This window comes from Triplophysa rosa, linkage group LG4 (genome assembly GCF_024868665.1).
Source record: "Triplophysa rosa linkage group LG4, Trosa_1v2, whole genome shotgun sequence".
Lineage (NCBI taxonomy): Eukaryota > Metazoa > Chordata > Actinopteri > Cypriniformes > Nemacheilidae > Triplophysa > Triplophysa rosa.
This window is the reverse complement of record NC_079893.1, coordinates 32,507,183-32,520,510: the sequence shown is the minus strand read 5'-3', so window position 1 is coordinate 32,520,510 and position 13,328 is coordinate 32,507,183. Positions and strand designations below refer to the sequence as shown.

Here is a 13,328-nt window from a genome sequence, read left to right as displayed (position 1 = left end):
TGATAATTAGATGGGTTGGTCTTGCCTACTATTGGTTCAGCGTAGATTGAAGCGTTTGATCGATTACTCTTGACTTGTTTTGGACTAACGTCACGTCACTCACTGATCGTTTGCTTCGTGTATAACGTTAAGTAACTATGGCGGGCGCACAATTAGCTAGAGAGTTACAGCATTTAGCCAATGAAGTCGATAACCATGCATCAAATGACTATGTGTCATTCAGATTAGATGCACTTATTGATGATTTATTACAGATTGACGGCGAGATAAATGACAAAGTTCTCCCTCGGTTGTTAGCCTCTTTGCAGCACATTCAAAGTCTGTGCGAGTCAGAGGGTGCTATGCTATGGTGGCGTTACAGTTCAACTGGTGAAAATCATAAAGCACAAAATGTAATAAGGTTTAACTACACAGATGAGCTTGTAAACCGAAGTCGCAAGCTAACGCTTTGTCAAAGTGATAGTTATAAGCAGCCTTTCGGTTAGAAAAAGCGTAAAGATTTAATGTAACATGATGTAACATAATGTAAATGAATTGAGACATAGTGAACTTAAGTCACAAGTTAACACGGTAGTAATGAGCATCGTTCTTTCACTACAGGGGCCATCAAATGGAAACCATTCCTTCTAAAAAGACGTGGTTACTAAACGGTACTCGTAAACTACATTCCATAAGAGATAAATAACACAGAGGTCACAAGTTAAGACGGGCATATTCCCTTGATTCATCCAGCTGCATATTGTTGTGTGACATCTTGATATTATTGCAAAGATCCGCAGCAGCTAGCATTGCGAAATAGCTTAGTGTGATTGTTACCGTAGTGACACGCTGCCTCGCTTTATTGTATGGGTACGAATCCCGTGTCAAATCGCTTTATTTATTTTTTCACCTCGCTTCAGCCGTTACGGGCGATCATACCAATAATTTGCAATCTTAACAAGAATGTCAAAATCATGTAACAAGAAAGTCTGTGTTTATTAGACATCTTAATATCAAGTCGTCTTGTGCTTTCAGAATCGACGAATCTGCTGAGGTCGTTCATGCACCTCTTTGGCAGAGGACCTGTAACCGGAACTTGGTCACCACCTTAGCACCCCCTGACTCGCACAGATTTTGAAGAACTTTGTCATTTATCTCTCCGTCAATCTGTAATAAATCCTCAATAAATGCATCTAATCTGAATGACACATAGTCATTTGATGCATGGTTATCGACTTCATTGGCTAAATGCTGTAACTCTCTAGCTAATTGTGCGCCCGCCATAGTTACTTAACGTTATACACGAAGCAAACGATCAGTGAGTGACGTGACGTTAGTCCAAAACAAGTCAAGAGTAATCGATCAAACGCTTCAATCTACGCTGAACCAATAGTAGGCAAGACCAACCCATCTAATTATCATACAAGACACAGAAAAGTAAGAATAAATTCAAGAATAAATAAATAAAAGTGGAAATAAATACATGCGATAATAAATAAATATAAAAATAAATAAACATATAAATAAATAAATGTAAAAATAAAAGGAAATGATAAATAAAATAATTAAAAAAAAAAAAATTTTAAATTAAAAAATGGACACAAAAAATAATAAATCAATTTAAAAAACGAAAAGAACATCACATCCTAACGTTTAAGAATACCGTTAGTGTTTTTGTCTTTGTTGTGTTGTGTTCAACTGTAACTGACTAAACTAGTGACATTTCTAGCCTGGACGACTTGATCACCTGTCTGTCTGTCATCATTATCAATTATAGTATTAGGAACATGACAGCTAGTAGAAAATAGTCATATGTGGAACTGCATTTTTGCTGAATGAAACTGATAAATGAGAATCCTTCTTTCAGGTGGGATTCTTGCACTTGACAGCAGAGGTTGCTCAAGCTAACACATGTACATAAATAGATTGACCAGGTCAGCGATAAATATTCTGATTTTGTGTTTGTAAATGCAGTATGTCATTGAAGAGCAAGAATCATGTCCTTCAGAGTTGTTCCTGGTTGGCTAATGTCCAGGCATCTGTACGAAAGGATGATGAACTTCTCTGAATCTGATCAAAGAAAAAGCGGAGACGTCTGTCCTCCAGGTTACTAAGAACCGCAGAGAAATACTCAAATGCACGTGTTGCTGGAGTCAGATTTATGGTCACGTGACAGCTTGAGGGCTGCTTGTTAGAGGTTCTTTAGAGATCTGAGATGATGCTAATGAAACAACATACTGTTTCTGCCGTGCAGCACAGCTCCTTAAAAGTCATGGTGTGCGTCTTTTTTCTCAGTGCTTTTCCACCATCCATATTTGTGATTCAGGTTGTCTACTGAGGTCGAAAAATCCACCAATAACATGTCAATACAGACAGAATATATAAAACACAATATACACAACGATGCTGTATAATAATCGTGTGAGTGTTTGTTTGAAAAGATCAACATTGACATCAACTGTAATCAGACAGTTGTTACAGTATAAACCGCTAGAGGGAGATGTTTACGCAGAACACTGACTGACGTCACACCGGATTTGCGTGACTACTGGATTGATGTTTTGAGTTTCACTCGCGTCCAAAGTTTGACAGACGATACGTAACTGTCGTGTCGGTTTATGTACAGTTTAAAGCAATAGTTTCATCAGTGGTGGCATCTTAATTCTGTTTCTCTTCCGGTGGGATCAAGTCTCCACATGACCAGAAACGAAAGTGAAAGAAACAGAGAGACGCCATCACGGGACTTTAAACTAAAACAGTGGGCGTTTAAAATCTGCCTGATGTGGTAAGCTCATATGTCCTTGGGTTTTATTGCGTTAATATATCAAATAAAATGCTGTTATTGGTGTAGTGCGCTTTATTTACACGGCGTTTCAAACGGCATTAAAATGGTTTGATATGGTTTTCAAGCGTCTGCTGAAACCACAACGGTGGAAACATAGCGTCGATAAAAAAAATTATGTAAATCTTCATTTACTCACACTAAACTGACTATTGAATATAGACCGAAATGTATCACGTATACATTTTATATGCTCCCACTCGGCTAACAAAACGTTCTAGGAACGTTTTTCTAACACTCAAAATGTTATGAAAACGTTGTTTCTGTTTATTTTTTTACCGTTCCACTACCCTGATAGCACACATGATACATTATGATACATTTGGCAGTACAGTACATCTGCAAGACATCTGCAATAAATAGTTTGCTCATCTGCAGTATGTCTTGGAGACGTCTGCTATCACATGTTATATAGACATCTAGAAGACGTCTTTAAGATGTTTATGATTTAGAATGGATGTAAAACTGCTCTTTCTAAGATGTTTATCAGATGCTTTTACACAGCAGATACCCTGATAGCACACGTACATCTGGCAGACATCTATTTGACGTCTGCATTTTCATCTGCAAGACATCTGGCAGATGCTGTTTGCTCGTCTGCCCTACATCTCTGAGACATCAGATGTCAGATGTCATGTAGACCTCTAGAAGACGTCTGTAAGATGTGTATGATTTAGAATGGATGTACAACAGCTCTTTCTAAGATGTTTAGCAGATGTTTTTACACAGCAGATGTTTTCCAGATCTTTAGCAGACGTCTTACAGACCTACGTGTGCTAGCTGGGTAACAATGTAATGATAACGTTTTATACCAACGTTCTAGAATGGCATGTTAATAAAACGCTCTTTTTATGTTACTCCAAGAACGTTATTGTTAACTTTTGAGAACATTTTTGAGAAACTTTTGTGTTTTCACATAAAGGTCTTCTTGACTGCGTAAGGAGTTATCAACTCCAGCCCTCCACAATGAGTCGTCATGGGGTAAGAGAGGAGGAGGTCGAGGTTTATCAGAGCCAGATGCCCAGAGTATCATCTCCAGAACCGAGCTGTGTGTCAGTGAGGAGTGACCAGTCCATGAGACAGCCGCCTATATTCAGTGATGGTGCCTCTGACCCCAGGTATTAGAGCACACGGCAAACTGCACCTAATGCATTTAATACTTTGATTTAACTTTTTCCCCTATTAGATTATTGAACCATAGTCATTAACAAAATCATTTACATTTGTCTTTTCTCAGCATCAACAGGTTGAAGAGATCCAGAACATCATCTCCTGAGCCTAGCCGTGTGTCATTGAAGAGTAATCAGTCAATGTTGGACCCCATAGAATTCAGGGATGGAGCAGTGAACTCTGACCCCAGGTACAGTAAGAAAGCTATTTATTTATTAATAGACACTTAATTCCAAAGCATCTTACAATGGATTCAAACAACACTGTTCAACACTATCCAGTGTTTTAGTTCAATAGACAAAATCTTCTTCGGTTTGTCTTTGGTTAATCTCAACAGGTTGAAGAGACCTAGAGCGGCATCTCCAGAACCCAGCTGTGTGTCAGTTCAGTATGATCCATCCGTGAGGCAGTCGTCTGTATTCAGTGATGGAGCAGTGAACTCTGATCCTCGGTTAGTACTTGCATGCAGTCTATCACAGTCTTGACTCAAACTTGACAGATGTAGTAAGATGATCCCAGCTTCTGGGCATTCCACAACCCTAGTTAGACACATCATATCACTGTGTGTATTATTCATGATGGTTGTTCTCATGATTGTGATTTATAATTTTTGCTGCTCTTTTCTCAGCAGTGAGAAGATGTGGAACAAGACAGAATCAGACCTGCTGGAGGAGACTGAAGACGTGCAGCAGGATTGTCATGATGAATCAGTGGAAGATGTTCTGCAGAGAGTGAAAGACAAACACAAAAGCATCATGAAGAACAAGTATGAGAGTTTATTTGAGGGAATGAAAGCACAAGAGAATCAAACGCTCCTGAAGAGAATTTACACACAGCTGTACATCAGAGAGGGAGAGAGTGAAGGAGTGAATGAAGAACATGAGGTTTTACACATGGAGAAACAGCCCAGAAGAACACAAGACTTACAAGACACTCCAATCTACTGCAATGACATCTTCACACCTCAATCTCATCAAAGACACAAAATCAAGAGCGTTCTTACTAAAGGCATCGCTGGAATTGGAAAAACAGTCTCTGTGCACAAGTTCATTCTGGATTGGGCCGAGGGAACAGCCAATCAGGACGTAGATTTCATGTTCCTGCTTCCGTTTCGAGAGCTGAACTTGATTCGAGAGCATCGCTACAGTCTTCACAAACTTCTGCTGGACTTTCATCCTGAACTTCAAGATGTGGACTCTCAGATTTATGAGGAGTGTAAAGTTGTGTTCATCTTTGATGGTCTGGATGAAAGCAGAATGACACGGATGTTTTCAGACCACAGTGAGAAAGTTTCTGATGTGACGGACGCTTCATCAGTGGCCGTGTTGATGTCAAACCTCATGAAAGGAGATCTGCTTCCCTCCGCTCTCATCTGGATCACCTCCAGACCAGCAGCAGCCAATCAGATCCCCTCCAAATACATCACGCGTGTGACAGAAATCCAGGGATTCGACGACGCTCAGAAGGAGGAATATTTCAGGAAGAGAATCAGCGACGAGCATCAAGCCAGCAGAATCATATCCCACATTAGAAGAGCGAGAAGCCTCCACATCATGTGTCACATACCGGTCTTCTGTTGGATCTCCTCCACTGTGCTTCAGAAGATCCTGACACAAGATCACAGTGAAGAAATCCCCAAAACTCTGAGTGAAATGTACATCCACTTCCTGCTGATCCAGATGAAGATGAAGAATGAGAAGTATGATCCAGAGAGAGATCCAGAGATCAACAGAGAAGTGATTGTGAAACTGGCTGAAGTGGCTTTCAAACAGCTGATGAAGGGCAATGTGATGTTCTATGAGGAGGATCTGAGAGAGTGTGGGATAGACATCACTGACGCCTCGCTGTATTCTGGCATCTGTACTGAGATCTTTAAGGAGGAATCTGTCATTCATCAGAGGAAGATCTACAGCTTCATACATCTCAGTCTTCAGGAGTTCCTCGCGCGTTCTACTGGTTTCACTGCTGTACATGCAGACTCTCACAGCGCTTGGAGATTTTCAACCGTTGTATAATCTGCTTAAAGGTGCAGTAGATAAAGGTCTTGAGAGTGAAACTGGTCATCTGGATCTTTTCTTGAGGTTTCTGCTGGGCCTCTCACTGGAGTCCAATCAGAGACTCTTACAGGATCTACTGACACACACGGTGGACACCTCACAAACCATCAAGAAAACCACACAGTACATCAAAGATCAAATCAAGGGTAATGATGGTCTGTCAGCTGAAAGATCCATCAATCTGTTCTTGTGTCTGTTTGAAGTGAAAGATCAGACTCTGTACAGAGAGATCGAGGAGTTTGTGAGATCAGACAAACACTCAGAGAAGAAACTCTCGGCCGCTCACTGTTCAGCAATAGCCTACATGCTTCAGATGTCAGAGGAGGTGATGGATGAGTTTGATCTGAAGAAATACAACACAACACAGGAGGGCAGAAGAAGACTCATACCGGCTGTCAACAACTGCACAAGAGCTCTGTGAGTATCACCTTCATGTTGACAGTGAAGAGACTGAAAGTGACAAGTGAAGTTTTTCTAAAATGGTTTTATTCTTTTTCAGACTTGCTGACTGTAATATTGCTGATCAATCTGTGAGATCATCTGCTTCAGCTCTTAATCCTCAAATTCTCTAAAAGAGCTGGATGAGTAACAATGATCTTCAGGATTCAGGAGTGAAGCTGATCTCTGATGCTCTCAAAACATAAACTGTCAACTAGAGAACTGAGGTTGTAATGAGTTGTTTTCCTGAGTGCATCCCAGATAGCAAATTTTGCGTGCCCAATCGGCCCACACCTTACTACCCCATACCCCCTCATCTGGCCCACATACCTGCATGGAATGATGGCACTTGGGTGGTCCGCTCCTGTTTGCACAGGTTTGGGCCACAGCAGCCAAAGAATGCTGCATGTCAGCCAAACAAACAAATAAAGAGAACTGACCCAAATTTGGGCCGCAACGATTTGCTGTAGTTTGCGATTGTCCAAACGGTATCAAAACAAATCAGAATGACCCTAATGCATATGGATCTGTTCGTTTTTTGGGATGTGGCGGTTTCATGAAGCATGATGATGATGACTTTACCTCGAAGAACACACATCAATTTACAAACCTGGTTATGTCAGTTGTATAGGTTGTATGTAAAATCAAGGAACAACACAATTTTAATTTGCACCCTTTGCGAAATTTGTGAATGTCTCTTCATTCCAACCAGCTTTTGAAGCTCACCCGTAGATGCTTGTTATACACTCACCTAAAGGATTATTAGGAACACCTGTTCAATTTCTCATTAATGCAATTATCTAATCAACCAATCACATGGCAGTTGCTTCAATGCATTTAGGGGTGTGGTCCTGGTCAAGACAATCTCCTGAACTCCAAACTGAATGTCAGAATGGGAAAGAAAGGTGATTTAAGCAATTTTGAGCGTGGCATGGTTGTTGGTGCCAGACGGGCCGGTCTGAGTATTTCACAATCTGCTCAGTTACTGGGATTTTCACGCACAACCATTTCTAGGGTTTACAAAGAATGGTGTGAAAAGGGAAAAACATCCAGTATGCGGCAGTCCTGTGGGCGAAAATGCCTTGTTGATGCTAGAGGTCAGAGGAGAATGGGCCGACTGATTCAAGCTGATAGAAGAGCAACTTTGACTGAAATAACCACTCGTTACAACCGAGGTATGCAGCAAAGCATTTGTGAAGCCACAACACGCACAACCTTGAGGCAGATGGGCTACAACAGCAGAAGACCCCACCGGGTACCACTCATCTCCACTACAAATAGGAAAAAGAGGCTACAATTTGCACGAGCTCACCAAAATTGGACAGTTGAAGACTGGAAAAATGTTGCCTGGTCTGATGAGTCTCGATTTCTGTTGAGACATTCAAATGGTAGAGTCAGAATTTGGCGTAAACAGAATGAGAACATGGATCCATCATGCCTTGTTACCACTGTGCAGGCTGGTGGTGGTGGTGTAATGGTGTGGGGGATGTTTTCTTGGCACACTTTAGGCCCCTTAGTGCCAATTGGGCATCGTTTAAATGCCACGGCCTACCTGAGCATTGTTTCTGACCATGTCCATCCCTTTATGACCACCATGTACCCATCCTCTAATGGCTACTTCCAGCAGGATAATGCACCATGTCACAAAGCTCGAATCATTTCAAATTGGTTTCTTGAACATGACAATGAGTTCACTGTACTAGAATGGCCCCCACAGTCACCAGATCTCAACCCGATAGAACATCTTTGGGATGTGGTGGAACGGGAGCTTCGTGCCCTGGATGTGCATCCCACAAATCTCCATCAACTGCAAGATGCTATCCTATCAATATGGGCCAACATTTCTAAAGAATGCTTTCAGCACCTTGTTGAATCAATGCCACGTAGAATTAAGGCAGTTCTGAAGGCGAAAGGGGGTCAAACACCGTATTAGTATGGTGTTCCTAATAATCCTTTAGGTGAGTGTATTTGTGACCATGAACGCGGCATCATTTCATTGTGTCTTCATCTACATTTCCTCATATCTGTGCATCAATATGTGTCTATAGGTTGGATAATGGGGGAGCGTGCAGACTTGCACCAGGACTGAAAAAATGTAAGTTTTAATAAACATATGAGCACAGTAGGAGAAATGTACAAATGAATTCTTAACAAGTTAGACAATTCTCTGTACTGCTAATGCTCACCGAGTGCAGCAAAATGTTTTTTGCGCGAGTTTACATTTCCAGTCTGCTGCATTCACATGTGTATAGTGGAATGAAAGATTGCCGTCCTTTGACATGTTTTCACGTCAAGCCTCACTCACCGTGTTCACTGTGTCATGAACGTTTGTGTTGTTTTCTCATCTACAGACTCCTGTCATCTCACTCTGGATTCAAACACCGCAGATTGTCGTCTCGCTCTGTCCCAGGAAAACCAAATGGTGACGCGTGTAAAAGAGCATCAGCCCTACCCTGATCATCCAGACAGATTTGATTACTACGGAAACGTTCTGTGTAAAGAGGATCTGACCGGACGCTGTTACTGGGAGGCTGAATGGAGCGGCGTGGTTGATGTATCGGTGGTATATAAAGGGTTAAAGAGAAAGGGTGACAGCAGCGAGTGTTATTTTGGGTACAATGAAAACTCCTGGACTCTTTACTGCACAAACAGCAGTTATTCTGCAATACACAATAAGAAAAGCACGGACATATCTGCCCCGTTCCCATCTAATAGAGTAGGGGTGTATCTGGACTGGCCGGCCGGCACTCTATCCTATTACACTGTCTCTGAAACGCACACACTCACACACTTACACACATTCAACACAACATTTACTGAACCGCTATATGCTGGACTTGGTATTTATCCGGGTTCCTCCACGCGGTTGTTTTAGATTGAGGCATGTATTATGGAAAAAACATTATGTAAAGGAATTTAAATGATTCCAGTCAGTCACTCAGCCTTTACTAAGGGATATTGATTTTGTTACAAGTGAACATGACGTAATAGTCACGACTGGAAGGCATTGGTAGGCACAGCGAAGACAAATATTTAAGTGTTGTTTTTTTAAGGAAAAATCATACATTGTTATATTTCCATTGAAAGATATAGTAAACACTAAAAATAGTAAAAAAAATGTTATGCAAAAAGCTTTAGTTGCTGTAGTTGAGCAGTGAAAATAGTAGCTTGGTAATAGAGGTCATAGCGGTGCCATAACGTGAATAACTTTCGTTAGCCGCTAGAATCACTAGATCATTTCTACCAATTTGTATTAGTATGCTCAATTCAAAGTGTGCAAACTCAAGTTTACACCGTTTATTTCTTCTAAACCACGACGAGCATGTAGTACAGAACACATATTTTTATATATCGCACACTTTTTGGTATTTTGTTTGTATGCAACTTTTATACATGCTTGGTATTGAATGGAAAATTTGTTTAGCACTTTACATCCACACTCGCATATTTCTTGATTGGTGTACTGTTATCTTTAGAAAACAAAGAGCATTGAACCCGTATTATAAATTATTGTTATTTATTTTCAATGTCCTCTAGTTTAGAACTGGGAAAAGTTGTCAGTTGTTGCTTTAATACCTTTACTTGAGTGTCAGAAGTACAAATGAAGCAATAATAATGGTACAACTGACTGTTGCCATGGCAACCCACAGTAGTGGAGACCTTCATTTGAAGGTAACAAAAACCCTTCTGACACCATCACATGTGTCCTTCATTAAGAGACCCCCGATTGTCACTAAACAACACTAAAGCACTAAAACTCCAGTCAAATCTTACAGTATCCCACCACCAGGTGTAATCAGGGAGTAAATGTCAGAATAAACAAACATTTCATTAATTTATTTACATTAAATTAGATTCTTCAGTGTCCATCTAGAGAGCAATGTTCTCTAATATAAAGATCTTTAGTTGTGTATTTTTTCTTATTTTTCTTATAAACTATCATAAACATTTAAAACATGTACTCCATTTACTAATTAAAAGGAATAAATCTGAATTATTCAATGTGTCATTAAAATGTTATTTTTTAATTGTGTGGAATGATTCAATTTGTTTTTGCTTAATTTATTTATCATATTTTAGGACTAGATCATGTCATACATACTTGTTAGTAAAGACAATTTATTATTTTAGAAAAAAAATGTAATGCTGTGAAATAGTTCCATGTCTGTTGGCCGCATTACAGTTTTGTATCGCTTAACCAAATTAATGCCGTTATTTTAAACAGCCGTAATCCCGCCACAGTCCGCGCGCTGGCGCTCCTACACAAACCTTGTCAAACACCGAGGCGTGACGTCAGCGCTAATCCGTTGCTTAATTCATTAGTTTCGCTACTGTAAATATACATAACGGACATTGCGAATGACTGACAGCTTTCCTCACTTCAGGGGCCGTTCTTCGTACGTCGCTTACTACATCCAAGATCAAATGAAACATCCGAGATGACCTAATCCCGCTAATCACGATCTATATAATTCGGTTCTACAAACGCACCTGTTGTGTATGATTAGTACATCTGGATGAAATTGTCTGGGATCATTGCACGCTCACGCGCTATTTGAAAAGGCAGTATGTGTCGATAGAAGAACCAGTGATCAGCAGCGCTGCTATTGGCTGGTTGTTATGTTACCTCAAAAGACGTAGTTACGTCCATAGTTTTTACCGCTGCTTGAAGATTTCCTGACATTTCAAACGATGCACAGACAGATTACTTTCATTGATATTTATTACATTTTAACGCAGTTGTATAGCTGATCGTACAGTTTTTTATAAATTCTCTTTTTAGTGGTTAATTGCAATGAGATGGTGTTTTCCCCACAAAATAAAGTGTTTTATACCCATTAGTGTTCACTGCATAGGATACTGAGGAAAGTAATTGGGGTACTGTCCAGTTCAATAACGTTTCTTAAATTGGATCAACTCAGTAGCAGTTGCAGGATTCCACACCATCTGAAAATCTTTTACATCTGCTGAGTCTGCACAGAAAAGCGTAATACAGACTTGAGGAAAATATGATTTTGTTGTGCTATTGTATTGCTTTTAATGTATTGTGAATTATTGATTTCTCTCCCCACAAGGCACATTCATGTATAAACGTTTTAAACTCTTTAAATGTTTAATAAATGCAAAAAAAAAAAAAAAAACTTCAATACATTGACAATATAAAGAACACAAACCTAAAACTGGAGATTTAGAAACTCTTTCTATATTGTTTACTGACCTAACAACTCTTATTGCAGGTAAAAGATGACACGGATACCTACCTGCCTATTATCCATGGTGATTAAAAATAAAATGCATGTGGGCCTAAGCATGTTTGTGTTGTTTTTAATTTAAGAATAATAAAGAAATGGTATTCCAAAAATGATATCTCATGAAGCTCAGTCTAAGTGTAGTGGTTTACCCAGTCAACACGTGATGTCACACCATTCTCACAATGAGACAGTGTGAATAATATGTGAGCTCAATGTGAATTTATTTTATTTAGTCACCATTATGGTGATGAGTGTTTGCTTTAGCTGGACTGTTCACCCTTTAGGTCGCCCAAAGGTGATTTCATGATCCTGTCCTGACTAGAGCTGCAGTGTAACAGGTTTGGGTCAGGGAATGGTGTCTTCAAACACAGTCCCATCATAAATGTGAATGAAGATTGTTGACTCGTGCAGATTCAGGACATTTTGCTTCAGTGCTGGTGATACTGAGCACATTAGGTCACGTGCCATCTAAGAGATTTAATCACTTTTTGCTTTTCAATCCAATTAGTTTTGTCACATAAACAGCTATACACATAATACTACTAGTAAAATACAATAGGGTATGACATCAAAAACGATTGCTAAGCTATGCTAACATGCCCTCTCTTTTTTTCACATAGGCTACACCGAGAACTTATTTTGTCAAGCCTCTCGCATTATCTGTAAAAGGTTTAACCAAAAAATGGCCTGAAAATGTGCCTAATCTTCATCGGTCTGCCAACAATAATCATCAATTTAATAAATATGTATTCATAGAATACTATAGAATCCGTACTGTACAAGTATCTGTATCTGTAAACTGTGTCTAAGGGGATTGAGCTGTTCTACTACAGCAACATCACAGGTGAGTCTGGATAAATCACAAATCCAGCATAGAGCGGTTGAGTGAATGTTGTGTTGAATGTGTGTAAGTGTGTGAGTGTGTGTGTGTCAGAGACGCTGTAGAAGGACAGAGCGCCGGCCGGCCGGTCCACAAACACTCCTACTCTATTAGATGGAGGTGATGTTGAAGGTATATCTGTCTGCTTCAGATTGTGACAGGCAGAGTAACTTCTGCTTGAGCAGTAGAGATTCCAGGACTTGACATTGTATCCAAACCAGCAGTCTTCACTCAGACCTTTCCTGCTGATTCCTTTATAAACCACTGAGATTCCAGCCCCCCGTCCGCTCCATTCAGCCTCCCAGTAACAGCGTCCGGTCAGACTCTCTCTACATAAAACTTGCTCAAAACACTCAAATCTGTCTGGATGATCAGGATACGACTGCTGTTCTTCCACACGCATGACCTTCTTGTCCTCAGACAGAACGAGAAGAGTGTGTGCTGTGTTTGGATCCAGTGTAAGATCACAGGTATCTGAACACAAGAACAGAGATTTAAGAAGGTCTTCTATCAAACCAATACAACAAAACTCATCACAAATATGTAAAGAAAAACAGGAAACAAAAGTGAATTTGATGTTTGACATCGGCCCTGATGAAAACAGTCGCTAACAGTGTGTGTGTGTGTGTGTGTGTGTGTGTGTGTGCGTGTGTGTGTGTGTGTGTGTGTGTGTGTGTGTGTGTGTGTGTGTGTGTGTGTGTGTGTGTGTG

General features: G+C 40.2%; 1 protein-coding gene and 1 pseudogene across 1 annotated transcript; one reads left to right on the top strand and one right to left on the bottom strand.

The window, feature by feature from the left end:
* The first annotated feature begins 2,521 nt into the window (after window positions 1-2,521).
* LOC130552888 (protein NLRC3-like) lies at window positions 2,522-6,469 on the top strand (annotated as a pseudogene).
* Window positions 6,470-10,616: 4,147 nt separating this feature from the next.
* On the bottom strand, window positions 10,617-13,204 carry LOC130553089 (stonustoxin subunit beta-like). The gene has a single exon (XM_057331832.1). The coding sequence runs from the start codon at window positions 13,202-13,204 to the stop codon at window positions 12,566-12,568; it is 639 nt and encodes a 212-aa protein (XP_057187815.1). The 3' UTR covers window positions 10,617-12,565.
* Window positions 13,205-13,328: the final 124 nt, after the last annotated feature.

What these genes read in the sequence shown, in the direction of transcription:
- LOC130553089 (XM_057331832.1), bottom strand. Translation starts at nt 13,204, where the DNA reads ATGTCAAACATCAAATTCACTTTTGTTTCCTGTTTTTCTTTACATATT.